Source organism: Podarcis vaucheri (genome assembly GCF_965113315.1).
Source record: "Podarcis vaucheri genome assembly, chromosome: 8".
NCBI classification, from domain to species: domain Eukaryota; kingdom Metazoa; phylum Chordata; class Lepidosauria; order Squamata; family Lacertidae; genus Podarcis; species Podarcis vaucheri.
Window position 1 is genome coordinate 60,142,926 of NC_138766.1, and position 27,679 is coordinate 60,170,604.

The window sequence follows — 27,679 nt, forward strand, 5'->3', positions numbered from 1 at the left end:
GTGACAGCAGCCACAAAATTAAAAGACGCCTGCTTCTTGGGAGAAAAGCAATGACAAACCTAGACAGCATCTATAAAAAGCAGAGTCATCACCTTGCCAACAAAGGTCCGTATAGTTAAAGCTATGGTTTTTCCACTAGTGATGTATGGAAGTGAGAGCTGGACCATAAAGAAGGCTGATCGCTGAAGAATTGATGCTTTTGAATTATGGTGCTGGAGGAGACTATTGAAAGAACAAACCTATCCATTCTGAAGGAAATCAGCCCTGAGTGCTCACTGGAAGGACAGATCGTGAAGCTGAGGCTCCAATACTTTGGCCACCTCATGAGAAGACTCCCTGGAATAGACCCTGATGTTGGGAAAGATTGAGGGCACAAGGAGAAGGGGACGACAGAGGACGAAATGGTTGGACAGTGTTCTTGAAGCTACCAGCATGAGTTTGATCAAACTGCGGGAGGCAGTGGAAGACAGGAGTGCCTGGCGTGCTCTGGTCCATGGGGTCACGAAGAGTCGGACACGACTAAATAACAGCAAAAGGCAAGTGTGAACATTGGGTCCATTGAAACAAAGCAACAATTTATACATCACAAATGTGTTAATCAGATACCTTTTGTCAATTCACTGTAACAAGTAAAGACTTTATACCAAGTCAGGTCCGTCAAATCTGCCATGATCAGACCACACATGCGAGTTCTGTGTCCAGTTCTGGGTGCCAAAATTTAAGAAGCGTATTGACTGTCAAGGAGGGGGTCGCTTTCTCAAGTCCTCCCTCCAAGTTACTAATTAATCACATGCAGTCACCGAACGGGTTATCAGGCTTTATTGGCTTCTTCTCTGGCCCCAGCTACAGAACATCAAACAGCAAGTCTAATACATGGCATGTTCTCTCTGTCCCCTGGCAGGTTAAGTCAAAGATTTACAGCAGCTGGGGAATGCTGGCAACCAGCCAGCTCCATCACATACTCCTGCTTTGGGGACTAATTGTTACCACCTTCCTGAGGGGCCCCACCCACAGGATCACTACTTCATGACATTGACAAGCTGGAACATGTGCAGAAGAGGGTGATCAAGATGATCAAGGGTCCCAAAACCAACTTTTACGAGAAACAGTTGAGGGAATTGGGTATGTTTAACCTGGGAAAGAGAAGATAGGACAGCTATCTTCAAGTATCTAAAGCAGGCATAGGCAAATTTGGCCTCCAGATGTTTTGGGACTACAACTCCCATGATCCCCAGCTAACAGGACCAGTGGTCAGGGATGATGGGAATTGTAGCCCCAAAACATCTGGAGGGCCGAGTTTGCCTATGCCTGATCTAAATGGCTGTCACATGGAGGCCAGGACCCGAACCAATGGATTCAAGTTACAAGAAAGGAGCATCTGACTAAACATCAGGAAGAACTGTGATGGCCTGGGAATCCGATTCAGAGGCTGAACCGGAGGGATCCCAGCCTGCACAGGAGTCCCCGCCTCCAGGGCCGGCTGAGCTGGGGCAGGGCCTTGTATCTGAAGTGCCTGCACCTGTGCCGGATCCTCAGGAGCAGGCACCAGGTGAATCCACTCTGGCTCCGAAGGTGATTGAGGACACATTGCCTACAGGTGCGCCTCTCCCAGCCCTGTCAGGGGAAGGTGAGTCTCCCCCTGAGTCCAGTAACCCTCCAGCCTCTCCTGAGCTGCAGAGGCTCAGGGCAGAGAGGCGGAGGGAACTGGTTTCTCCCAGGAGGAGTGCTCGCCTTAAGGCACGGAGAGGTGGGTCACCTGGGGGCCGGGACCGCCCCTGGCTTCAGAGAAGATAAAGGCCAGTCAGCCCGGTCCCAGGTTGCGGGAGCAACGTCATTGAAGACCTGTTTCGGCCAGCACCCAGACCTGTTCTTCCAGAGTTCCTGTCCTTGCCCGGCTCCTCGCTTTGGACCCTGCTTCGCCCTTGGAGGACAGTCTACAGACCCTCGACCCAGGTCCCTGACCACGCCTCACAGTAACCTCCCCCCGGGACCAGCACAAGAACTTTCTGACAGTAAGAGCTGTTCAACAGTGGAATGGACTCCCTCAGGTGTCCTTCTATTGAGGTTTTTCAGCAGAGTTTGGCTGCCATCTTTCATGTATGATCTAGTTGAGATTTCTGCATCGGAGGGGCTTGGACTAGATGACCCTTGGGATCCCTTCCAACTCTACAGTTCTATGATAAACAGTATGGGTCTTGAAGTAAGTTCATTGGCTTCCTCTGTGTGTTGATGGTGTGCAAGCCTTATTGTTTGTTTGCCCTGATGGGTGCAGATTCTAGGATGTGCGTCCCTTTGTCTACATTGTTTTTGTATTTCCTGGTAATACATTTTCCTCTTCCCCTGCTGGGCTAAGCACACAATGAATACAGCAGCTGTTCCACTGGCATAATGGTGGTGTATCTCTTGTCACCATCACCCCTGGCCCAGCATAATGCAAGTATAGGATTTTTCTATAACTTATCTGTACTGCTTTTGCACCACTGGGTTTTAAATCCCATTTTGTGGGTGGAATGAGAATAACGAACCCAATGAGTTATCAAAGCACCATCTTCTATAATGAAATATATTGAAATGTTATGATTATGATCCTGTGGGCAGGAACTTGTTTACTTTTATTCCTGTACAGATCCTAGTGCAATTTAGGTTTTTATAAATGTTAAATGATGATAAAATGGTAGTGCTGTTCTACAATCAAGGTTCTTAAGAGCCTTTATACTGCATATAATGCGCATTTACATAGTTCATCAAGAATGCTTGCCCTTTAGTCAAAATCACATTGGCTATGATCCAGAGAGTCCATTTATGCAAGAGACTGTATATATGCCACAGGAGGTGTTTTTTCTCTCTCTTCCCTAATGCCTCTCATTATGAATTTTCAAGCTGCTTTCTTCACTACATAAGGAGCCTGATGCGATGCTATGTAGAGGTGAGAACTGCACAAACAACTTTTCTTGATTGTGGCTGTTATGCTAACATCCTCTGAAATTAACAGAGTCTTGGTGTGATCACACCAATCATGCAAGCATATACCAGAGCTAAAGCATAGGATTCAAATGCTAGTGTGCAAGTATAGCCATAGTTACCAAAACTGAATTTCACCTACACTTTTCATTACCTACTCTCCCAGTATCACGAGGGAACACAGTTAAACTTCTGATAATCACTTCCTCTTCCTTTGGAAATACAAGTGGTACCTTGAGTTACAAGCACCTCATGTTACAAACGCTTCAGGTTACAAACTCTGCTAACCTGGAAGAGTTACCTCGAGATGAGAACTTTGCCCCAGGATGAGAATGGAAATCGTGTGCCGGTGGCGCAGTGGCAGCAAGAGGCCCCATTAGCGAAAGCACGCCTCTAGTTAAGAACAGTTTCAGGTTAAGAACGGACCTCTGGAATGAATTAAGTTCATAACTAGTGGTACCACTGTAAAGTTCAGAGGTGGTACAAAATGACACCATTAATGCACAAGCAGGCATGGGAGAATTCCAAGGTTTGCATAAGTATAAAAACCCTTTGGGGGGCTTAAAGGGGGAACCACCCTAAAAGCCTAATGAGGCTACAGGCAACCAGGCAGAGGGCCTTCTCAGTAGTGGCAGCCGCCTTGTGGAACGCCTTCCCATCAGATGTCAAGGAAATAAACAACTATCTGACTTTTAGAAGACATCTGAAGGCAGCCCTGTTTAGGGACGTTTTAAATGTTTGACGTTTTATTGTGCTTTTAATATTCTGTTGGAAGCTGTCCAGAGTGGCTGGGGAAACCCAGCCAGATGGGCGGGGTATAAATTATTATTATTATTATTATTATTACTACTACTACTACTATTACTACTACTACTGCTGCTATTATCAAACATGCTCAGTAAGCATGGAATGCTGAAAGAAAACCCCTCCTCAAAAACCAGATGGGAGTGGGAATGGAACCGCATATCATGGGGGAGAGCATAGCTAACTAACTGGAACTCTGACTGGGAGCACTCCACATTGCCACATTTTTTGTAGGCCACATTTGTATTAGTACAACTGGCTGGATTTCAGAATTGTTTCTGGGATTGTGGTTTTTATCCCTGAGCTGTCTCATCTACTTCCACTGATTGTAATTCTTGATATAATACTTTCATCTCTGAAATATCTGTGCATATATTTCTGGGGACATACTATGATTTTCAAAAGATATTTATAGTAGTCTTAAATATATTTTATGGCTATCCTTAGCATATGTATTACTTGTTCCAGTCTTCTCTATACAAAATAACCACTGGATTTACACACTCTGCAGCAAAGGCATTTCTGAAAACATACCAGATTATTCCTTCATCATTTGAAGCTCATAAAAATTTAAATAAACTTCCTTCCACATACATTGCTTTTTGTATAGTAAGTCAGATTAATAAATTAATAATAACAACAACAATAATAATAACAACAACAATAGTAATAATAATAGTTTATTTATACCCCAGCCATCTGGCTGGGTTGCCCCAGCCAGTAGGCGGCTTCCAAATCACATAAAAATAATAATAAATGGATAAGATTGTGTTGATTTCTTAACTGTTCTTTCTGTCCTCTCTCGCATGAGTTCCTTCCCTCCCTTCTGTTGTCAGCTTTAATTGTGAATTGGTATCATGACATTTACACTGAAGCTTACCATGATTAACCAGAATTCTCACCTTAACCAGGATATTAAATGAATTTGTTCACAGGGAACACACTAATTATTGTAAATATATTAGCGTAAATGTAGCACTAAACAATTGTTCATGATCACAAAGAAGAATGGAAAGCAGGGTGCTGGTGGTAAGATGGTTTAAGTGTCCTTCTCTATCTCATAGCTATGATTAAGAGCTTGGCAAAGTAGCATTTGCACAAGGCATCACAAAGAGCCCAAGCAATCTATACCTACAAAGCATTTTTCTAAAGCATATATAGTGCTCTGTCAAATGAGGGGTTTTCATTTTGCAGTTCTCGTAAGGGAATTCTCAAATTCTAAGGTATAAAACTGCCATTGTGAGCAGTCAGCTTTACAGCAAGACCCAAATCATCTGCATGTATATGACTCTTTGCCAACATAGACTCACTCTGCAGCTTAGCCAAGGATAGCAAGAGAGTGAAACAGAGGGACAGAGGAAAAACTAAGGGAAATGCAAGAATGTCAGGAGGTTTGACAAAACTCTGGGCCTGTCTTGCAAGCCCTACAAATATCTGTGCATGGGATAATTGTCTATAGAAATGAAAAGACTTGCTACCAAATCTCTCAAATGGAATCCTTACATACTTATGCCCAAAGCAGCCAGTGACAGCAATGTGTTTCACTTTGCCTATATTTCCATCAGAAAAATCTAGTATTCCATAATTTTATTATACCCGTTCCCCAGGCCAAATATTTACATATGCAATAATTGAAATTCTTGAAGATGAAAGTACTGAAGTCTTTATCATCTTCAAATATAACTTCTTGACCTCCTGATTAACAAGAGGTTTTTCATGGGCACACACAGAAAATACACTCTGCATTCTGAAGATACTCTACAGAAATGGAAATGTTTCCCTTTTCATACGACAGTGGAGCAGCACTGATATCAAATGGTGGGAAATGTTTAGTTGTACCACATGTCCTCACTGTACTGCAATTTGGGGGATGGAAAACAAATGTTCTATTTATGCACAAATGTTGTACATGATTTTAGCCTATTCTTACATTTGTGTGACTTTGGCAAAAAGCTTTTGGTAAGTCTGTTACCCCCAAAATATTCAGTAGCTGCATAAGATGGCAGGTTTCATTAAGGATCCTTAATGGGTTAAAAAAAATAAGGAGGAGAAAGGACAAGTAGATAGTTTTCCTATGGAGAATAGTGTGGTGCTGCAATAAAACTACTAGCACATTTGCAAAGCTAAGCAGCATCCAGAATGGTTTCAAATTGGATGGGAGACCATGTGTTGAGATTTCTGCCTTGCTGGGGGTTAGGTGACCCTTGGGGTCCCTTCCAACTATGCAATTCTAAGAGTCCATGATAAACATTATGGGCCCTGAAGAATATCTGTTGGCACCCCAGTGATTTTTTCCCCATGTATTATATGAAATAAAAGTAGATGAAGAGGAAGCCAACTTTGCAGATAAGGGTAAAGTAGGAGAAATCCCAAGTAGACTGAAAGCTCAAAAAGGGTCTCTTCAATCCAGAGTGGAAGAAAGGGTAGCAGCATAGCAGAAGAGATTTAATGTTAAGTTAGTACAAAACAGAAGTGATTAGAATAATATATCTGGGACAGCAAAAAAGTCTCATTACTGTGAGAGTAAAGGTCTTGGTTTTTTCTCCCTGCTATCTTTGGCCAGTCCATTGAGGAATGTATTTTGGCCTTAGGCCAGCTGACTGGAATGAGCTGTCTTCACTGGCTCCTGTTTGCTGGGTTGGAAGCAGGGGAGAGAAAGGGAGGGAGGAAGGGAGGGAGGGAGGGAGGTACTTTTAAAAGCCAAGAATACAGAGGCCAGGATGCTGCTGCTGGATCTTATCACAGAAAATGGATGTCAAGTGTTCTTAAAAAAACTACACAACCAGTTCATTTATAGGTGAATTTCGCTGTGCTTATATTAACTTTTAAAGCTCTACAAAGTTTGGGACAAAGATATCTTAAGGACCACCTTCTTTATAGTCCCTAAACTTTAAAGATGCAATTCTCAGGCTGAATCAGGCATCCCAGACATGCCTGCCAGCTCCAATTTTTAGTGAACTTCTCACCAAGCAATTACTTTATCAGTGGCTTTCAACACCATCAACCATTGTCGGAGCCAGCCGTTACAAAATGGTGCTGTTTAGCATAAAATAAAGACACGGAGAGCCAGCAATATTTTCATGGATGGAGGGCAGCTCCTTTCGTACTTTTTCTCTCCTCTCCAGTACTTTTTATTATCCTTTGTTCTCTCTCCAGCCGCATGGCCGTTTGCCAATGTCTCACATTACCTATATCCGGTCATGGCTTAAACCCACCCATCGCCAAATAAGGTTATACTGCCCAGGGGGGGGGGACATAGCTCCATATAAGGCTATGCTCTTAATACATTCCAATACATTGTAAAGCTCAGAATGCTGGTCAGCCAAGGTCAGGGGGCACCCTGCAGTATTACAAGCCTTTACCGTGGCTTTATGACTCCCACAAACCATTGGTATCCTTCTGAAGCGACTATCTGAACTAGGGGTGGGTGGCACCGCTTTGAGGTGGTTCCAGTCCTACTTGTATGGTCATTCCCTGAGGGTGTTGCTTGGAGAAGGTCCTGTGGAACCTTCAATGTGGGGTTCTGCAATGTGGGAATCAATCCTATCCCCAACGTTGTTTAACATCTACATAAAATCGCTGGGGGGTGGTGGAGTATGTTGTCAGCAGTATGCTGATGACACTCAGCTCTATTTCTCCTTTACATCTGCAGGTGAGGCAGTGGAAGTGCTAGACCAGTGTCTTGACTCGGTAACTGACTCATGAGAGCCAACAAACTGAAACTCAATCCAGATAAGACTGAGGCACTGTTACTGAGTGGTTATCTAGACCGGATAGGTGGAAGATTGCCTGCTCTTGATGGAGTTACACTTTCTCTGAAGGAGCAGGTTCATAGCTAGGGGGTACTCCTTTATCCTTTGCTGTTGTTCAAGGCTCAGGTGGCCTCAGTGGCCCAGAGTGTCTTCCACCAGCTTTGGCTACGCCCCTATCTGGACAGCGATAGCCTAACTACTGTTGTCTATGCTCTGGTCACCTCAAGGTTAGATTACTGCAATGCATTATATGTTGGGATGCCTCTGAAGATGGTTCGGAAACTTCAGCTAGTGCAAAATTCAGTGGCCAGGTTGCTCACCAGAGCAAGACGGTGTGAGCATATTACACCGATCCTGGTTCGACTGCACTGGCTACCAGTTAGCTTCCAGGCCCAATTCAAAGTGTTGGTTTTCACCTATAAAGTGTTAAATGGCTCAGGACCACAATACTTCAAGGACCACCTCTTTCCATATGAACCTACCCGGACCCCGAGATCATCTTCTGAGTCCCTTCTTCATCTGCCTCATCCTTGAGAGGTCTGGAGGGTGGCAACACAAGAATGGGCCTTCTCTGCAGTTGGTTCCTCATCTGTTGAAAACTCCAAGTTCACCTGGTACCTTCATTACACACCTTTAGGCGCCAGGCAAAAATGTTCCTTTTAAACCAGGCCTTTGGTTGATTTGATTGACATCCTACGGCCTTTTAAAATGTGATGGTTTTTTGGGGGGAGGGGTTATTGGGTTGTTGCTTTTATTTTGATTATGTATTGAGTGGTTTTATATTTTGATTTTATTCTGTGAACTGCCCTGAGACCTCCGGGTATAGGGTGGTGTATAAATTCAATAAATCAAACAAACAATCAATCCCTAGGTTTTCACAGAATTGCCTGGTTTTTTTTTAGATAACCACGGCATTGAACCGTTCTGTGATAAAAAAAATAAGCTTTCAGAAAAACTGATTTTGTGATTGATAAGTCATCCAAATGTGACAGATTTGTTTCCTATTTTTGTATAGTGTAAACACTTAAATAATAATAAACAGTAAAAATTATGATTTTATGTATTTTGTTCTGAGGATCACTGTAATCTACTTTGGGGTCGCCTGGGCCTATAGACGATAAAGTTCCAAATAAAATACTGTTATAAAAATAAATATTATTATTAATAATCCCCTGTACCAAAGCTCTGTTTGTTGACCTTTTTATTAACAGAAGCTTATTGAAGCAGAAGCTTTCCACACTATATTTTAGAACATAGACAAATTTTCCAAAGCTTACTTGAAAACCACCCATATTGTTATGGTTCTAATCAGTCTTTCAAGGAGAAAATATATTCGACCCATGATATAAAATTCCATATGATTTTAGTGTCAGGCAGTCACCTCATCCATTTCCCCCCTCTTTCTTTGTAAGCATAGCTCAGTTACCAAATCTTTCATCCCTATCCCCTGCTATTTTGACTGACAGCACTGCATCATGCAGAGCTCTTGACAATAATCATATAACCAAGCCCACTATTTTCTTTTCCCTATTCCATTATATTTTCCCTACCCTTGAAGTAGACAAATCTGTTCTGCCCTGCATAATTCCTACACATCATTACTCCCATTTTTCATTTTATAGTTAAACTAGTAATTCATATGTTTCTTCTGCTTCCATTAATTTTTGTCCATTTTCTTTTTCAAATGCTATCTCAGCTGGTGCATTTTGTCCCTTTCATTATAAAAATATTAACAGGCCTACCTATTCATTTTTTCTAGCTCTCTCTGAATTTAGCATCAATAATCAAATCCAAAAATACACCTACAGTATCCCTCTTATAATGCCATATGTGCTACAGTTGTTGTTTCCTTACGTACCTATCTCAGTTAATCCATCTGCATAGGTATGTACAGACTTTAAGCACGAAATCAGGAGTGCGGGAAGTTTTTTAGCCTGAGGTCCACTTCTGTCATGGGCAACCTTCCAGGGTTGCATGCCAGGGTGGACATGGACAGAGTTTGATCTGTGCATAACAGGCTATATGACAGCCACAAAAACATCACAGGTTTCTACATCCCCACACTCAGTGCTCCATCCCCAGCCAAGCAAGCAACAGACATGATCACAGTTCAAGAACACATTCCAGCTAAGCAAAACCAGACAAGGGAGTGGCAGAGGAGAATTCTGAGGAGCAGCGAGAGAGGCTCTGAGGACAGCATTTAATTCCTGGTCCTGATAGTTCCCCATTCATGATTTAAATGAAGTACTTTAAAACTGAGCAAGAGACCTTCGTGAAGCGATAAAACATGCATGCCCGAGTTCAGCAGGGAAAAAAGAATTGAGGAGAAACTCAACTTTTTCATTCTTTATTAGGGAGACTGACATATAACTCTGAACCCTGTCAGATGGGCTGACTAAATAGAGTGCCTCAGTAAAAAAACATAAAAGCTGATTTCATTCTAAATTTATTAGAAACTGTGTATCATGTTGCTATGAAATCTGCCTGCAAAGAACTAATAATTAATTCCAATTCTCAAACCTTGTTAAAACAGTAATTAATCCACATTCTGCTTTATTGGTACAAATAAAATGAAACCAGCAAGAAAGCCATTGGCAATAATTCTTACACTCTTAAGGGGAAAAAGAGTTATAGAATATTCATGCAATTAGTAATTGTAGCATGAAAAAAAATGAAATAGTACCTGAAGGAACTTCTGATCTGCATTGGCACGTTGTCAGGGGTTCAGGGGCAGAGGCGAGGGCAAGGGAGGAAACAGAGAGCGAGGGGGAGGAGTCCGAAGGAAAGATGAGCGATAACGACAACCCGAGGTCTCCGAGTCTGTCCAGTGAATCGGAAGATTCACAGAAAGGAGCGCCAGTGACCAGAGCAAGGGGGGAGCTTAGGGGGACACCCCAGGAAGAAGGGACAAGAGGGGGTTCAGAGAGCAGCAGTTGGAAATCGGGGCCAACGTCCCCAACAGAGCGCAGTGGGGAGGAAGGGCGCCAGGCATCGGGATCCGGCGGCTCGCCGCAGGGGGGAGGGCATGAGTCAGGAGTGGCCACGCCTCCATCGGAGAGCAAAGAAACGGTCAAGCGGAAAGTGGAAGGTTGGGCGCGCGCGCCAAGTTCAAATGCACAGGAAGGCGGCACAGTAAGCAGCCCGGAAAGGGAGCCAGGTCCTAAAGCCTGCCGCAAGGAGACAGAAGGGTCCGGGGGGTCAGCGTCAGAAGAGTCCCGGAAGGAAGAGACCACGGGGGGCAGAGGGACCCAGAGAAGAACGGTCAGGCGGAAAAGGTGGAGTAAGGCTAGGGTATTAAGTTGGTGTACAGGAGGCGGGGACTCAGACGGAGCTTCGCCGGTCTAGCTTATAAGACGTAGGGCTGCACGCTGCAGCTTGGAATTGGAAACTGTAACTTAATAAAGACTTTTATAAAGTGAACGCTGGCTAGCGTGATCCTCTGTGAGCTGGGATCTGGAAGCAGCCCTGACACACGTGAAGTGGGGCAGGGTTTTTTTCTTAAACCTTTGGGATAGAATCAGTGAAAAGAACAAAGGCCAGTTTAAAATCTTGGCAGATTACTTTTGTGTTATAATTATACTTGTTGCTGTTTAGTCGTTTAGTCGTGTCCGACTCTTCGTGACCCCATGGACCAGAGAATGGGGTTATAATGATACACTCGTGTCCAAATTAAGTATTTCATTATAAACACTTATTTGCTAGCACATAGAATTGTAATGTGATCTGATGTGGAAAAAAAATAGCAAACTCTGAAGTAATATATTTCTGAATGATCTGCAAGCTGAGCCTTGAATACTCACTATTCATTTTTCAAGGCTGTGTACTACTAGCACAATTAAGTGCACAATTAAGCATTTCTAAAATGGGTCAGCTATTATTTTTGTAGACCTAGAACATGATCATAGGTAATGTATGCACAGGAAATATTCATTTTCTTCTGTACCCAAAAATATCAATGTCTATATATATTCTGCATAAATAGAGTATTCCCTTACTAAACAAAAGAAGTCCCTCACATCACAGGTTTCAATTATGCAATGCAGTTCTGAATTGTGGCCTGCTATAAGGAGAAACACAAGAGCTAAAGTTGGTCAAGGCAGAATGCTTGATTATGGTAAGTTTCTAATACTGTATTTTGTAGACAGGAATGTGTAACTGTACACATGCCCCCTCTAGTGGCTTAATAGGTGGTATGAATTTGCTCCATCCAGAGGGCTGTGTTACTACTATGTAAAAACCAAAGGTCCAAATTTCAGCCTCCAATCTTCATGTAGAACCATGAAAGATGAACTTTTGTGGTTCTACATGGGGAATGGGGGCAGAAACCTCAAACTCTGGTACTTGCTTAGTAACATCTCCAAATGGCTAGAGCAAATACTCCCTATAAAGTTTAGCAGAGCTATTCCAAGCCTCAATTCTGTAGTGAATTCAGTAAACTGAATGGGAAATGTACCTTTGAGCCAATAGTTCACCCCACCTTCAATAAAGGGACCATTTTGCCCCCATCTTCTTGTTCTTTGATATTTCTGGCATTTATTGCTGGAAGGGTATCAAGAGAGACTGGAAATGAAAGCTAAAGATCCTGGTCTTTAAAAATCTCGAAATAAGGCTCACTAATTTATGAAGAACTATATAATTTGGAAAGAGTCATAATATCTTCTCTAATCTCTCTCAAACTACTATATATTTTTTAACATGGAGCAGGTTTGCTCTGCCCACAACCAATAGTTTTGAATGCAATGTGCTATATGAATCCATTTTATTGATTCATAATGATGTGACCCAATGGATCAGCCATGGAATGTACCGGGGGTTTTGTTTCATATCTAAAAACTTCTACCATATTTTTCTGCTCCTTCCAACTCTGTATTTGGACAAGAATAAGAGGCAGGAGTCAATCCATTTATCTTAGTTATGTTTTGAAGGCTTAAATATGTTTCATTTATGAACACACTTGATTGGATGAGAAAGAATGGGCTTTGATTAAGGTTTAATCTGGGCAATTCTCCATGACATCAACCTTGACAAAGGAACAGAAATTTATGGTCATTTCAGAATTCTGTTTGAGGACCTTTTTTGTATTGCAAGTTTACTCCAATCTATAATCTGAAGTGATTTTGTATTAACAAATGCCTTTTGGGACATTGATCTTTCAAGATACAGCAAAGTTGGAGAGTTCTGTAAGAACGCAGGGAATTTTCAATAAAAGACAAAGAATGTATCCTACACATCCATTGTATTTAAAAACCTTTTCATTGTTTGTCTTTATGTTTTAGCAACATTCTCCTCAAACTCTTTTTAGAATTCCTTATTGTCTGCTTACATTACTTACAGCAATTGAACTTGATACAATGAAATATGTTTCAGATACCCAGATGAAACTGGAAAAAGAAGTTCCATACATAGCATATGGATCAACTTGTAATCAGAATAGAATGACTTGGCACTTCATGTTTGTGTCCTTTTCAGAAAGCCAAATTATCACTTCAATTTCTTTTTCTTCTAGTGCTTACACAATCAATTCTTTCTGCAGAACACGTATTTTATTAGGCACCCAAGTCTTTAAATCTAGTTCTGATTTTCCTGTGATGACTGAGGGTTCATTATAGCCCCATAAACGGAAATGGCGAGTCCTCAGTATTTTTTAATGTATCACACAGTTCAAAGAAGCACCAGACACTTCTGAAACTCTATAGACATTCTCAGAATAAACACAACTTATGAAAATACAACAAAATGGGTTTAAGAGCTCATGTAATTCAGTAGTCAGAATATTGGGTTTTCAAGATTACTCTCAAGACTCTACTCTCAACCAATTTAGAAGCTTCAAAGGTTGCAAGAACTAAAATCCACTTAATGCACTTAGAGTTGGATCCAGACTTTATGCTTATAGCTTATTAACTGAAATAAACGGGACTAACTCTAAGCATGAAATCCAGCCCCACTTACCTTGAGGTGAGCCCCACTGAATTCAACAGGACTCACTTGTGAGTAGATATGATTAGGACTGCACTGGAAGTTTGGTTCCAACGCTAACAGAGCAATCCAAACACCTCTTAGACCTGGTTATGGGGGTTTTAGATTGAACAGAGGTGCTGCCCCATTCAGCTTTGCTGGCTGAGCCAGAATCCCACCAATAGAGTGATGCAAGCATCACTTCATTGGAACCAATCCCTCACTTCCACTCGTGTTCCAAGAGTGGATATGAGTCAGCCTGGGATCCACTGATGGCATCAGGCCCAATCCAGATCCAATCAGTGTGCCAGTATTGAACTGGCACATGGATCTGGCCAAATTGTTCTGCCCCTTCTCCTGTTTCCATCACCATGAATGGCTGAGCTATGGAGGTGGCTCTGCCAGTTGGGAAGATGATGTGGGTTTGGATGGTACCTTAAGGCTGCAATCCCAAAGACATGTACCTGAAAGTAAGCCACACTGAACTCAATGAGATTGAGTTGCGTTATTATTATTATTATTATTATTATTATTATTATTATTACTACTACTAAAAAACCTATACCAATTGCCCAGTGGGTGCTGATCCACTAGAACTACTGGGGCACAGACCTCCTCCCAAAAATGTCAAGCAATTAAAAAAAGGTGTTCCTCAAACTTTCAAAGCCACACACTCTTTCCTGCTCCGCACACATTATATACTTCCTTTGGACTATAGAGGCATTTCTGCCAACCTCCGGTTCCCTTGACTAATCAGCTCTCTGGACCACTCAGCCAATCCTAATCAAAAGCATATCAATGCAAAGAGATCTCCCTCATGCATCTCTAAGCAGAAAAAGGATGTGACAAAGTGGGCTGGTGGAAAGTCTGTCCTATTAAGAAAGCTCTTACTCCATCTGTTGTTATGAGGCATGTCCAGCACAGCCATGGGATGAGTCCCGACTGCTTCAAAAACAGCTCTATGTGGTGGTATTAGCATAAGATTCATTGACTCTGAGAATGATCAGTGTTGTTTCTCTGAAAGCCAGAAAAGCAACAAGAAGTTCCCTACTTTGAGGAGCCTTTTTATGGTTTAGTTTAGTATTTGGAAGATATTATCCCAAATCTCAGACAAGAAAAGGTTGATTATGATTAGTCTGGTGTAATGAACTCTACTCACGAGCTGAGATTATTACTGCACATTTGTGGGGCAGCTATGCATTGCAAATATTTTCTGATGCGCTCTGATGTGTCCTGACTCAAATGAAACAACAGTTATTTCCTTTTTGTGGTTTACTGATTGGAATACTTTGTTATTTTAATTCAGAGGAAAAAAGTGTTCTGGATATTAAATACTGTAGTTAAGTAGATTATGGGTGCAAGGAAAACTGCATACAACTAGAAGCAAGTGTTCCTCATATTTTATGTGCTTAGTTTTTCAGCAACAGATGCATAGGTGTAAACAATACATGAATTCAAAAACTGATACAGTATGGCTTAATTTCTAAGTGAGAGATATAGAGTCAATCTTGCCTGAAAACCATATTTAGGTCCTCTTACATGGAAGCTCTTTTCCTGTCCATGGATGTGCTGAAAATAATAATAATAACTGGTACTCTCTTTTTTAGAGGAAGAGCAGGAGATAATTGCACTCTGCATTACTCTGTGTAATGGCACTTTCTTAAGTAAGTGCTGTGCAAGTCCTATTGTGAGGAAAGTGGCAAAGTTAAAAACTGCAGCCCTACAAAGACAAAATATTAGTGGCTGCCTCTGCCAAAGCCCCAGCCTTAAAAGCTAGGGTAGGGAATCCCAGAGGTCTCTTTATCCAGCCCTCAGTACTATGTGGGCCGCACATCCGCTCTCCAGGCCACAATCCTCACCCTCCTTGAGTACTTTTTCTGTGCTAAAACTGTGAAACTGCCTCTTGCTCACCTGGATGGGTGTAGAAACCTCTGACAATTGCGTAGCTGGAATTGACTTTACAAAGTTATGAGTTTCATTCATTGTTCCGTCCCCTTTTCCCTTTGAGCCCACCCCATAACTGATATGTGGACCCCATCATATTCTTCAGGAGGGACTGTGTACTTTGCCCACCCGTGCCCTAAAGGTTTTAGGCCTATACACCTGAATGGTCCTTGGGAGTGACTTTTTAATGGAGCAGCGTGATTGATGGCAGCCCCTTCAGGTGTGACAGGGGACTCATGTCAGCGTATTCCAGAAGGGCTATTAAACATTCCTATTGGGGCTGTGTGCTTCAGTTATGGGGGGAAATGTCATGTACTCCTGAAAAGACCCTGTGGCGCAAATGGTTGAGGACAGGTGATTATTTATGGGAAATAAAGTAACATGGATCTGTTAAAGACTATTATTCATATTTAAAGAAGATGCATCTTCACGGACTGTTACGACACTTGCATAGTTCTCCAAGATTTCTACCCCTCCTCAGTATCTGAGAACCTCCAAAATAGGCAAAATAAAAAAATAATATTCAGATTGAATATGAAGGGGGATGTTCGTCCCTCCATGCTTTGTAGCTTCCCCGGGGTTGTCTGCAACGGCCAAAAGGGCTGTAGAGAATAAAAAAACCACGCGTGAAAGAGCCTCTTGGAACTTAAGGGTCTCGTGGTTTGTGTTTCTGGCGTCCGAAAGCGTTTTCCCAAGGGACACCGAGCACGCGTTTTAGACTCGCAAGCGCCCTCCTCCGTGCATGCCACCCCACCGCGCGCCCTCTCCCCGCAGCCCCTCCGCGGCTTCCCCACATTTTTCCACCGAGGGCGGGAGACGCCACGCCGCCTAGGAAACGGCTTTCCTCCTTTGCGAGGGAAGCGGCTCCCCCGCCTGGCCGCGCTTGGGAAAGAGCCGCGCCGTTGCCATTGGCTTCGCGAGAGGCGCTGTCGCTAGGGAGGCGAAGCTTGGCGAGGCGGCTTCAGCTTGGAGCCGCGGCTCCGCTCCCTGTAACCAAGGAGCGAGGGTCTGTCGAGCAGCCAGGCAGCGCTCCCGCCGCCTCCCTCCAAGCACCCGGCGCTCCATGGAGGGAGAGACCCCAGCCTTTTCCCGCCTCGCAGCCTGGGCTGGGCTGGGCTCTGACGCGCGGGCTGGCTTCTAGGGAGGCGAGTTTGCGCCGTCCGCCGGACCTCTCCACGCCGGTCTCTCCGTCTCTGTCCCTCCTTCCCTCCCTCCCTCCTCTTTTTGCTTCAGAGCAAAAGGGGACCTCGGGAGTCGCTGAAGCAGCAGCAGCAGCAGCAACAACAACACGGCCACGCCAGCCCCTCGCCCCGGGCGGCAGCTGAATCTGATGGCGTCTCACCAGCAGAACAGGATCCAAGCCTACCTGGAGAAGAACAAGATCGGGCCCCTATTCGAGGTAAGGCGGCTTCGGGCCACCGGCTGGCTTGCTCCCTTGGCTTGCCCCGAGCCCGGGGCGCTCGGCTCCTTTCGGCGGCCGCAGCAGCAGCAGCCGCCCTGCGCGCGCGCCATCCGCCTGGGCAAAGGCGCGCGCGGGTCACGCCGAGTTAACTTTCAGCCTCGCCTTCAGTTGAAATTGCAAGGCACACCAGGAACAAGTGAGGGACCGGTATGAGGGCCGAGCGCCCGCGAGCGGCACTATCTGCTTACGGGTGTTTGTGTGTGTGTACCTAGCTGCAGGTTGCATGCAGGTATGCTTCACCTCGGAGAATTCACCTGTGCCTCCTGTTTCCCTCTCTCGCACACGCTCTTCCTTTTCCTCTGTTCCAAACTCTCCCTTCGCCCCCGCCCGTTTTCAGTTTAGGGTCGTGCTCCTGTTTTGAGAATTGCACAGGAGGAGCATATCATACCAAGAGCAACTTCTCTTCTCCCTACTGTGTTGCTGCACTTAGTATTCTTTCTGGTGTGCACCTGTTAAGGATAAAAAGAAGCCCTGCTCACCAGTGACTCAGGCAACCTTCTTGCACGTTTTCTCTTTCTGGCAGGCAGGCAGGCAAGTCTTTCTCGGATGTTAATGCTATCTCTTTGCTTAACTGCATCCACAGATATGTGCCCCCTTTCTCCTGCCTTTTACTGTTCTCTTGCTATTAATCCACATGTTCTGTATTTGATCTGTCTTTTTTTTTGTCTTTCCCACTGATACGAATTCTTTCATCCTACATAGTTTTATTTTATTTTTTTCTGAGCTCCTTTGCCTGCATACATGTTCTCTGTTGCATGTGCTTCGTGTGTATATATTACCACTTGCACATCTCTCTTTGCAACTCTCCTTCCTCTTCTCTTTATGTGGGTCTAACATTTCAAACACTAAAACTGAGCAGTCACGTGTGTAGAGAGTGACAGTCGGTTCCATTGAAGGCATTCCTTGATTATTATTTTCTGTCACTACGCTTGCTGAGAGTCAGCAAAACTGGACTGAGTTGGAATCATCTGTCACCTTTAGGCTGTGCATATAGTACAGCCTTTTGTGGATTACTGCCTGGCTCTGTGCGGGCAAATCCAGGGCAGAAAGTGTCCTCTTAGTTGCCAGGGCACAGGGTCAGAGAGTGACTTTGCACTGCCCAGCCACGGAAGGCAGCCCGAGGCTGCTGTGCCTCACCCTCCCTGTCATGTCAATGTGAGGGATGGAAAGTGTTCTAGAGTCTCCCTGGACAGGGGGACTGGTGAGGGCTCCACATGCAGACTCAGCACATGGGAGTGTTTGCTTCAGGATATAATGCAAAAGCAGCATTGCTGTGCTCTGAGAGCAAACCAGAGGATGGCTGAGGACTTAAGCATGCTGCGCACGACAGCATAGATAACGCCAGAGCTATTATCTTCTTTTGACTGATCTGAAACAAAAATACCACGCGAGAGATTAATTCAGGATTTACTGGAAGCACAAAGCAGATTTTTTTAAAAAGAGAAGATAAGTTATAAAAGTGACCCGTCCCATTGGAGCATTTTAAGGCTTTATTTCTTTATGTCCTTCTGCGTTTGCAATTATTCTGTTTGTTCTCCACAGGTTGCAGCATTTCTCTGTATAGGTTTTGCTTTGATATAAACATCTATAAAGAAAGGGCTGGCCAAATTTTCCTGTAACATTTTAAAGCAATTATGCTTTTAGTACTGTATTCATTTTTTTTACCATTAATTTTTTTTGTGACACAAGCCTTGGTCTATACAAATGTAACTTATGTATGAAGAATTAAAAAAACTAACATAGATCTACTTATCCCAAAACCATTTTACCAAACTGCCAGGAAACTACTGCCAAGCTGTAATGAAAAATGTACTCATTGTAATACAAAGCATATTGTGAAATGAAGTGGTACTTCTAAAGAATATAGTGGCTGAGGATCAAAGAAGTGTCCAATTCCCAACTTCAACTTCAATTTCTTTAGAGAAGTATAAAACAGTAGTACATTATATATCTTTGCCACATTCATGAGCCACTTATATAGAGGACTTAATTAATAGTTGGAGTGAAGTCTGTATGGCTTCTGGGTCTTGACCACACTAATTCAGCATAACTGAATATTTGTAGCCTACTGGATTTTGACCAGTCTGGCATTTTCTTAGTAAGAGTAGCCTATGCATTTGTTTATTATTTGTTCTTGTAGTTTGTCCTTCACCAAATGGACCCCAGGGCAGGTTGCAAAAATACTGCAATTAAAATGAATGCAATCTACAGTAATATAATAAAATAAAAGCACAAAAACAAAATCAAAAGAACAGAACAGCAGTACAGAGCAGCAATGCACGAAGAGGGAGGACATCCACTCCATCAAAGTCCTGGGTAAAGAGGCACCTCAGAGCGGAGATCATTCCATAACATGGAGGCTACCGCAGATAAAGGTCTCTCATGATGTGCCATCACAACTGAGGGTGGCAACAGCACCAGCAGGGACTCCACAGCTGAACTTAACAACTGGGTAGGTCAATGTGGCAAGAGAAACTCCTTCAGAAATCTGGGCCCCTGGTTGTTTAGGACTTACTGTGTCAACATAAAAATCTTAAGTTGGACTCAGTAGCTAATTGGCAATCAGTTCAGATCTTTCAAGGCCAGCGTAATATGTGTCCAACCAGAGACATTCTTCACTAGTTGCAGCTTCTAAACTGTCTTCATGTTCAGTGTTAAGGCAGCAATCCTAATTCCACTTACCTGGCAAAGCCCTATTGAATTCCATAGGGCTTAGTGCTAAGTAGTCAGGGCTAGGATTGTGCTGTGTTTTGAGATTTAACCAGGTTGTTGCTGGCCCAGATCCGTAACCAGTGCACTATTCCAGCTCTATGAAGTGTTTCATAGAATCATGAACAGTCTTCTAAATATTCCTTTATAGACTCCAGACATGTTACACTTTTAATATGGCCCTCTGGGCCAGGCAGCTGGGTTTGTGAGCCATTTTAATTGTACATGGTGGTGGTGATTTTGATTTTGCAAATGCCCCAGAGTGGTGCTAGTTCATGGGTATCGTGGATAACTAAAATGGTAGGCAGTTCACAGATGCACACTATAGCCTAAAACATTACCACTGTCACCTCCAGTCCAGCAGTAGGTAAGTCTGCTGGGGTGGGGCTACTGATTTAGGAGGGGGCTCATAAGATGGCTGTATAGTGGGAACCCTCAAACATGTCCTCTTCAGCACCTCCTTCTCTAGAAAGTACAGCTATTACATCCCCACCCCCAAGGTTCATATTTATTTCGGTTTCGATTTTGCCAACTTTGGCTTCATAACAACATTTTTAGTTAGTTGGTTTCTGTGGCTCACCAAACTAGTGTTTATCGTCTTCCTGAGGAGAAGACTAAGCCAAAAATGCATCATGAGAAATGTAGTTATGTTTAGGGGAAATTCCATTGATTTCTGTAAAAGAGCAGATATGGTTATTGACTTCTGTTAGTGAATGAAAAGTTCAAGTGGTGCAAACACACGAAAGCTTATACCCAGAATAAACTTAGTTGGTCTCTAAGGTGCTACTGGACAATTTTTTAATTTTTTAATTTGTTTTACTTCTGAGTAGGTATGTCTAGGATTGTGATGTAGAACAAATACCCCAAAGTGTTTGAAGATACATGTTCTAAAAATATTGCAAGTTATGAAAATGGCGAAGATCAGATTCTTTTGCAGATAACAAAAATATATACATATTCAGATTTTACCTACTGAAATGGAACTGTGATTCAAGCTTTCGAATGCTATTTTTTCTCTGAGACGCTCAGAATGCAGCAGTATGTTCTAGAGAAATATTTAAAAATGGCTAAGCATAATATAATGCAGCATGATTTTAAAAAAAAATACCCCAAATTTCATAAGGTGGCAGCATTTTAATAAATAATAAAAATTTAATAGAAGTTAATATTAGCTATTATTGTAGAAAGGAAACACAATACATTGGTAAGAAAAATACATTTTTGATTATCATATTTTTAATTCTGGCTCCCCACCTACCCTTTGTGCTTGTTTCACAGGAAATCTTATCCCTTTTCTTACTTTTAATATGTACTAGAACAAGGATACTGTAGTGTGCAAGCTTGTTTGCCAGCTGACTCATTAATGAGTGTCAGTTTATTCAAAATGTTCATGGTGAGCTTATATTAACAATGCTTTTCCTGCATCTAATTAAAGTACAAAGTACATTCTAAACTGCAAACAATATATATTTAATTGCATGGTCTAGAAAGGAAATCTGCGCTAAGCTACCCCAAATGAACCTGGCCATCAGGGCAATACAAATGCACTTTAGTAAAGATGAAAAATATGGTGTTTAAGGATAATTTCTTTGCATAATACGTCCAAGAAATAGCTGGATAGTTGGTAAAACACATTCTTAATTTTACTAGTGTATTGGCTGAAATTGATTTTTCATGGGGGTGGTATTTTTCTTTTAAAATACCATAACCTGCAAAGCAGTGGTAAAGTTTGTTCCAAACACGATTCTGAATTTTTGTCCTCAAGGCTAATTTCTTATTCTTACTGACTGGCCCTAGTTTTGTCAGAAAATGCCATGTAATGGTTGTGATCAATGTGTTTATTTACGCATTTTAAAGGTTGCATTAGGCATTAGTGGGGGGTGGGGTGGAGCCACCCTCCAAACACTGGTGTCCCTGCTGCTTACCTGGAAGGTGTTTGGGTGGCGGCAAGCTTGGGGTTGCATGGATATACGGTAATAGTGGCAGCAACACCAGTGCTGGGAGGGCAGCTCCACCCCATCACTACTGACATTAGGCTCACATTGGGTACTGTTATGAGTTGGGGGGGGTAGGCTGTATGCCTGTAAAGGTAAAGGGACCCCTGACCATTAGGTCCAGTCGTGACCGACTCTGGGGTTGTGGCGCTCATCTCACTTTATTGGCCGAGGGAGCTGGCGTACAGCTTCCGGGTCATGTGACCAGCATGACTAAGCCGCTTCTGGCGAACCAGAGCAGCACATGGAAACGCCGTTTACCTTCCCGCCAGAGCGGTACCTATTTATCTACTTGCACTTTGACGTGCTTTCCAACTGCTAGGTTGGCAGGAGCAGGGACCAAGCAATGGGAGCTCACCCCGTTGCGGGGATTCGAACTGCCAACCTTTTGATCGGCAAGTCCTAGGCTCTGTAGTTTAACCCACAGCGCCACCTGCATTCCTAAGCAAAGATTCTAATTGTGGAAATAGGCAGACAAGTATCTTGGTAATGGTCCTCTTAGGGTAACAAAGGAAGTAGCCCTGTGCCACACGACAAATGGATGAGTGCCCTCCCCTCAACTTGCTGGAAGAGAGACAAAGGGCAGAGCTGAGAGTTAAGTGAGCTAGAAGCTTGGAAGCAAACAGCAGGCTGGGAAGCCAGGGAGTCAGAGGCACGCCAATAATAATAATAATAATAATAATAATAATAATAATAATAATAATGGGTTATTAATAATAATAATAATAATAATAATAATAATAATAATACATGCCCATCTGATTTGTGCTTGTATCCAAGGCTGTGGCTATGGGAGAAGCAAGACTCTTTCAGGGTATTAAGGATATATGTGTAAATAAACCATATATCCTAAAGACACTGCAGTCTTCAGTGTGCCTCATTTCTAAAAGGAAACACGGACCCTGGGTAAGCTCCTGGAAAAGTAGCACTGGTTAGAATGATCTTGTGGCTGGAAAGTCCAGCAGGATCATGCTCTGAAGAGGTCTTTGCCTGCCTCCCTCTCTCCTGAAATCTTCCTCTGTGTACACAGTTGATGGTAGATGGCCCTATTATTATTATTCTGGGGGTTGGGGGATGCCTCAGAAGGGGGCATTCTGGGAAATCTACATGTGTGGTTTCCAACCTGGTGGAGAACTCTGGTAAGTTTTGTCTTCCTTACCCCTACAAAAATCAAAGAAAAAAAGGAGTCAGAAATCTGACTTAATGGCAGTATAGAGGATCTGTAACTAAGAAAAGCAGAGTAGAAGATGACAAGGGGCTTTTAAGGAAGGAAAAATTCAGAATGAATGTTTATTTTGAGAGGTAAACAGTAGCAAAGCTGTGCCCTGGCATATGTGTCTGTCAGTTTTTACATGTGCCTTAGAGATATATGCATTTTGGCCATACATCCTAACCTGGATTCCCTAATTAAAGGCTTGATTGATGTTTAGAATTAGGGTTTCCCCCCTTTTTTCCTGCACTTCACTTTTACTGGTTATGTATTATATAATCACACAATGAGCTCTTTCAGACACCAAGTTCTTTCTTGGACTGGCTCTTTTGCTGCAAGTGCATTTAGGATCACCGTTCCGGGAATCACTAAACAAAAGTGACAGGGTTCATTTTCCTTACTCGAAGGGACTTTCAAATCTGTGCAAACTTTAAAAAAATGTTATGAAGACTATTTCCCCAATCTTTTATACTGGCTGAAGAATTGGTTTTTCAAGTGTTAAACCAACGTTTGTGAGCTCAAAAGTGTTATTTGGAGGGCTTTCTTATGGCTGTAACCTGGTGAGCATTTTGAGCTACATTTGGGGGGGGGGCAATAATAGAAGTCTAGACTGTACATGTTCTTTCCACAACATTTTGTATTATATCAGTTTTGTCACCTGTGTAAAATGCTCCATTCTTAATGATGTGTGTTACACCTTGATTTCTTGCCCTTTTTTGCGGTCTGGTCTGTACTGTACTTTGTCGTGGCATGGTTCTGGCTCACTGCTTGTCTATTTTCTCTTGAATCTGGGGTGTCTCCTCACAATGTTTGGGTTCTCATAGTCATGCGTACGCATAGTCTTTTAAAACCTTATGGTGAGGGGAGATTGCATATTCCTCCTTGCGTTAACATGAAAGTGATGCATGCATGCTACAAGGAAACTGCAGAATCAGAACCTGTTCCCATTACCATGGGGAAATGTATGCCATGAAGAATGCATAAAACCATCTATGGGGACACTTAGAGAGTACGCAGGAAGTGTTAATCATGTGGCACATTCATTGTAGTGATGACTGGAAGTTGGGCAATATGGGCACAGCTTGTTTCCGAGTCATGGGGTTCTGGTGGCAGTCCTTATTTTACACAGCAAATGTGTTCCATGTGCGTACACCACTGTGTCTCATGGCAAACATGTAACATATTGACTACATTATACTCACGAACATATTTCTGGGGCCCCTGCTATGGTTTTGGGTCTTAATATGCATGCAGGTGTTTAGATATGTGAAAAACCTTTTTAAATGCACAGACATCCTTGATAATCAAAGTGTGGAACAGAGACATACTCTGTGGTTTCTATCTCAATTCGAAATCCGTGCTCCACAGTTTCTCATGTGTCATCATTTCTACAAAGAAAGTGTCCAAGCCTACCTACATTTGCATAATCTCCACAATCTGATTCACTTCATTCTTTTTTTGTCCTGTCTCCAAAATTGCCTGTAGTACAAAGACTATCCTGATGTTCATTCTGGTCAGGGTAACCATGTTGTACATTTTCCTCCAGCTGGAAGCTGGAAAAACTGTGACATGGAGGCAGAATGCTTAAAACAGTATCAAACACGCACCCCCCCCCCCGATTATATCTGTGGTCACTGATTTGGTTCACATGTTGCATTTGCTTATGGGTGATGATGACTAGAGCTACTAGTTTGAAGTGAAGATGCCCTCAGTCATAGGCTGGAATAGCAAAACACAGTGTATCAAAATGACATGAAGCAATGAAAATATGTATATACTTTCGTTCCAGTAGATCTTAGGATAATATTTCACAAAGCTATACAGCTGTCAAATAGTTAACCTGACAGATTTGTGTCTGTGATTACGTCCTGTGAAAAAGCAGATTTCCTCACCTGTGGGAAACGGGAATTATGACTGAGATCAGTAATTTTGTCTGCAATGATCTTTCCTGATTGCTAAATCAATATAATTAGTATTGACTACAGATTCCCAGCTGTATAGATCCTTGATGAAATGTAGGTTCTGCTGATATGAAATAGTATCTTACGTCTCTCTGAAAATGAATTTCCATGTCATTCTAAGGCTACAGGCTTTGGCTTTTGAGTAACAGTCTAATATTAGAGTTTCCACATATGGTAATGAAAACTTTGCATTCTAGTCATGCTCAAAGTCAGGAATTCAAATCTGTATATACCGTATTTTTCCATGTATAAGACTATATTTTTTCCTAAATTTTTGAAGTTTAAAATAAGGAGTCGTCTTATACATGGATAGTGCATAGTGCATTTTCTTAATTTTTAGTCCCAAAATATAGGGGGCATCTTATACACGGGAAAATGTGGTATATAAAAATCCTATTGTGGCAGTCGGACACTAATCATGCCTGATCTGATTGTAGTTTACTTCCAAACTGTGCCATTAAGTCAGATTTGTGGCTCCTTTCTTCTTTGATTTTTGGAGGGTTAGGAAAATGCTCTGCAAAAAAAGGTTGTAAATCTCACAATTGAAAATATCATTGAGTTGCAATTTCAGCTCTACAGCGCCATCTGGTGTCACAGTGTTATAATACATTTTTACTAATGTAGCTAAGTCCTCAGTAATTATTATGCACATATACATAGAATCATAGAATCATAGAGTTGGAAGAGACCACAAGGGCCATCGAATCCAACCCCCTGCCAAGCAGGAAACACCATCAGAGCACTCCTGACATATGGTTGTCAAGCCTCTGCTTAAAGACCTCCAAAGTAGGAGACTCCACCACACTCCTTGGCAGCAAATTCCACTGTCGAACAGCTCTTACTGTCAGGAAGTTCTTCCTAATGTTTAGGTGGAATCTTCTTTCTTGTAGTTTAGATCCATTGCTCCGTGTCCGCTTCTTTGGAAGAGCAGAAAACAATCTTTCTCCCTCCTCTATGTGACATCCTTTTATATATTTGAACATGGCTATCATATCACCCCTTAACCTCCTCTTCTCCAGGCTAAACATGCCCAGCTCCCTTAGCCGTTCCTCATAAGGCATCATTTCCAGGCCTTTGACCATTTTGGTTGCCCTCCTCTGGACACGTTCCAGTTTGTCAGTGTCCTTCTTGAACTGTGGTGCCCAGAACTGGACACAGTACTCCAGGTGAGGTCTGACCAGAGCATAATACAGTGGCACTATTACTTCCCTTGATCTAGATGCTATACTCCTATTGATGCAGCCCAGAACTGCATTGGCTTTTTTAGCTGCCGCGTCACACTGTTGGCTCATGTCAAGTTTGTGATCAACCAAGACTCTTAGATCCTTTTCACATGTGTCACCCATCTTGTATTTGTGCCTCTCATTTTTTTTGCCCAAGTGCAATACTTTACATTTCTCCCTGTTAAAATTCATCTTGTTTGTTTTTGCCCAGTTCTCTAATCTGTCAAGGTCGTTTTGAAGTGTGATCCTGTCCTCTGGGGTGTTAGCCACCCCTCCCAGTTTGGTGTCATCTGCAAATTTGATCAGGATGCCCTTGGGTCCATCATCCAAGTCGTTGATAAAGATGTTGAATAAGACCGGGCCCAAGACAGAACTCTCTGGCACCCCACTAGTCACTCTTCTCCAGGATGAAGAGGAACCATTGATGAGCACCCTTTGGGTTCGGTCAGTCAGCCAGTTACAAATCCACTGAGTGGTAGCATAGTCAAGACCGCATTTTACCAGCTTCTTTACAAGAATATCATGGGGCACCTTGTCAAATGCCTTGCTGAAATCAAGGTAGGCTACATCCACTGCATTCCCTTCATCTACCAGGCTTGTAGTTCTGCCCAAAAACGAGATCAGGTTAGTCTGACATGACTTATTTTTCAGAAATCCATGCTGACTATTGGTGATCACAGCATTCGTTTCTAGGTGCTCACAGACTGTTTGCTTAATGATCTGCTCCAGAATCTTCCCAGGTATTGATGTCAGACTGACTGGGCGGTAATTATTTGGGTCCTCTCTTTTCCCCTTTTTGAAAATAGGGACAACATTTGCCCTCCTCCAGTCTGCCGGGACTTCGCCTGTTCTCCAGGAATTCTCAAAGATGACTGCCAGTGGTTCTGAGATCACATCTGCCAGTTCTTTTAATACTCTTGGATGCAGTTCATCTGGCCCTGGAGACTTGAATACATCTAAACTAGCCAAGTATTCTTGTACTATCTCCTTAGTTATTATGGGCTGTGTTTCCTCTGCTGAATCATTTGCTCCAAATTCTTCAGGTTGGGCATTGTTTTCTTTATCGGAGAAGACTGAGGCAAAGAAGGCATTGAGGAGTTCAGCCCTTTCTGTGTCCCCTGTTTGCATTTTACCATCTTCTCCTCTGAGTGACCCCACTGTTTCTTTGTTCTTCCTTTTGCTACGAACATACCCATAAAAGCCTTTTTTGTTGCTTTTAACCTCTCTAGCAAGCCTGAGTTCATTCTGTGCTTTAGCTTTTCTGACTTTGTGTCTGCACGTGCTGGCTATTTGTTTGAATTCCTCTTTGGTGGTTTCCCCCTTTTTCCATTTTTTGTACACATCCTTTTTTAATCTTAACTCAGTTAAAAGTTCTTTAGATAGCCACCCTGGCTTCTTTAGGCACCTTCCATGTTTCCGTCTCATTGGTATTGCCTGAAGTTGTGCTTTTACTATCTCCCTCTTAACAAACTCCCAGCCATCATGAACTCCCTTTCCTTTTAGTATTACTGTCCATGGGATCTCACCCAGCACTTCACTAAGTTTTATGAAGTCGGCTTTCTTAAAGTCAAGAAATTGAGTCCTAGTATGCTTGGCTGCTCCTTTCCGCTGTATAGTAAACTTCAGAAGAGCATGATCACTCGCACCTAATGATCCTTCCACTTCTACCCCACTAACCAGGTCATCAACATTGGTTAGGACCAG

General features: G+C 42.7%; 2 protein-coding genes across 7 annotated transcripts in view; one reads left to right on the top strand and one right to left on the bottom strand.

Moving 5' to 3' along the window:
* Positions 1-12,429, bottom strand: part of LOC309538455 (uncharacterized protein) — an 83,955-nt gene extending 71,526 nt beyond the window's left edge. For 3 of the 4 annotated variants that reach the window (XR_014222186.1, XR_014222187.1, XR_014222188.1), the window contains exon 1: positions 10,201-10,231. Coding sequence is in view for 1 of the 4 variants with exons in the window: in XM_082234069.1 (XP_082090195.1) it covers positions 10,201-10,223 (23 nt within the window). In the remaining 3 variants the exon portion in view is untranslated. Of the gene's footprint in view, positions 1-10,200; positions 10,232-10,988 lie in introns of those variants that run through there. The other variant, XM_082234069.1, reaches the window with a different exon arrangement.
* A 3,610-nt stretch (positions 12,430-16,039) lies between these two features.
* LOC309538361 (uncharacterized protein C8orf34 homolog) overlaps positions 16,040-27,679 on the top strand; it is a 97,965-nt gene continuing 86,325 nt past the window's right edge. The window contains exon 1 of one of the 3 annotated variants that reach the window (XM_082233834.1): positions 16,040-16,815. In XM_082233834.1, the coding sequence (XP_082089960.1) occupies positions 16,747-16,815 (69 nt within the window). In that variant the 5' untranslated portion in view covers positions 16,040-16,746. Of the gene's footprint in view, positions 16,816-16,996; positions 17,108-27,679 lie in introns of those variants that run through there. The other 2 variants (XM_082233835.1, XM_082233836.1) reach the window with 2 other exon arrangements.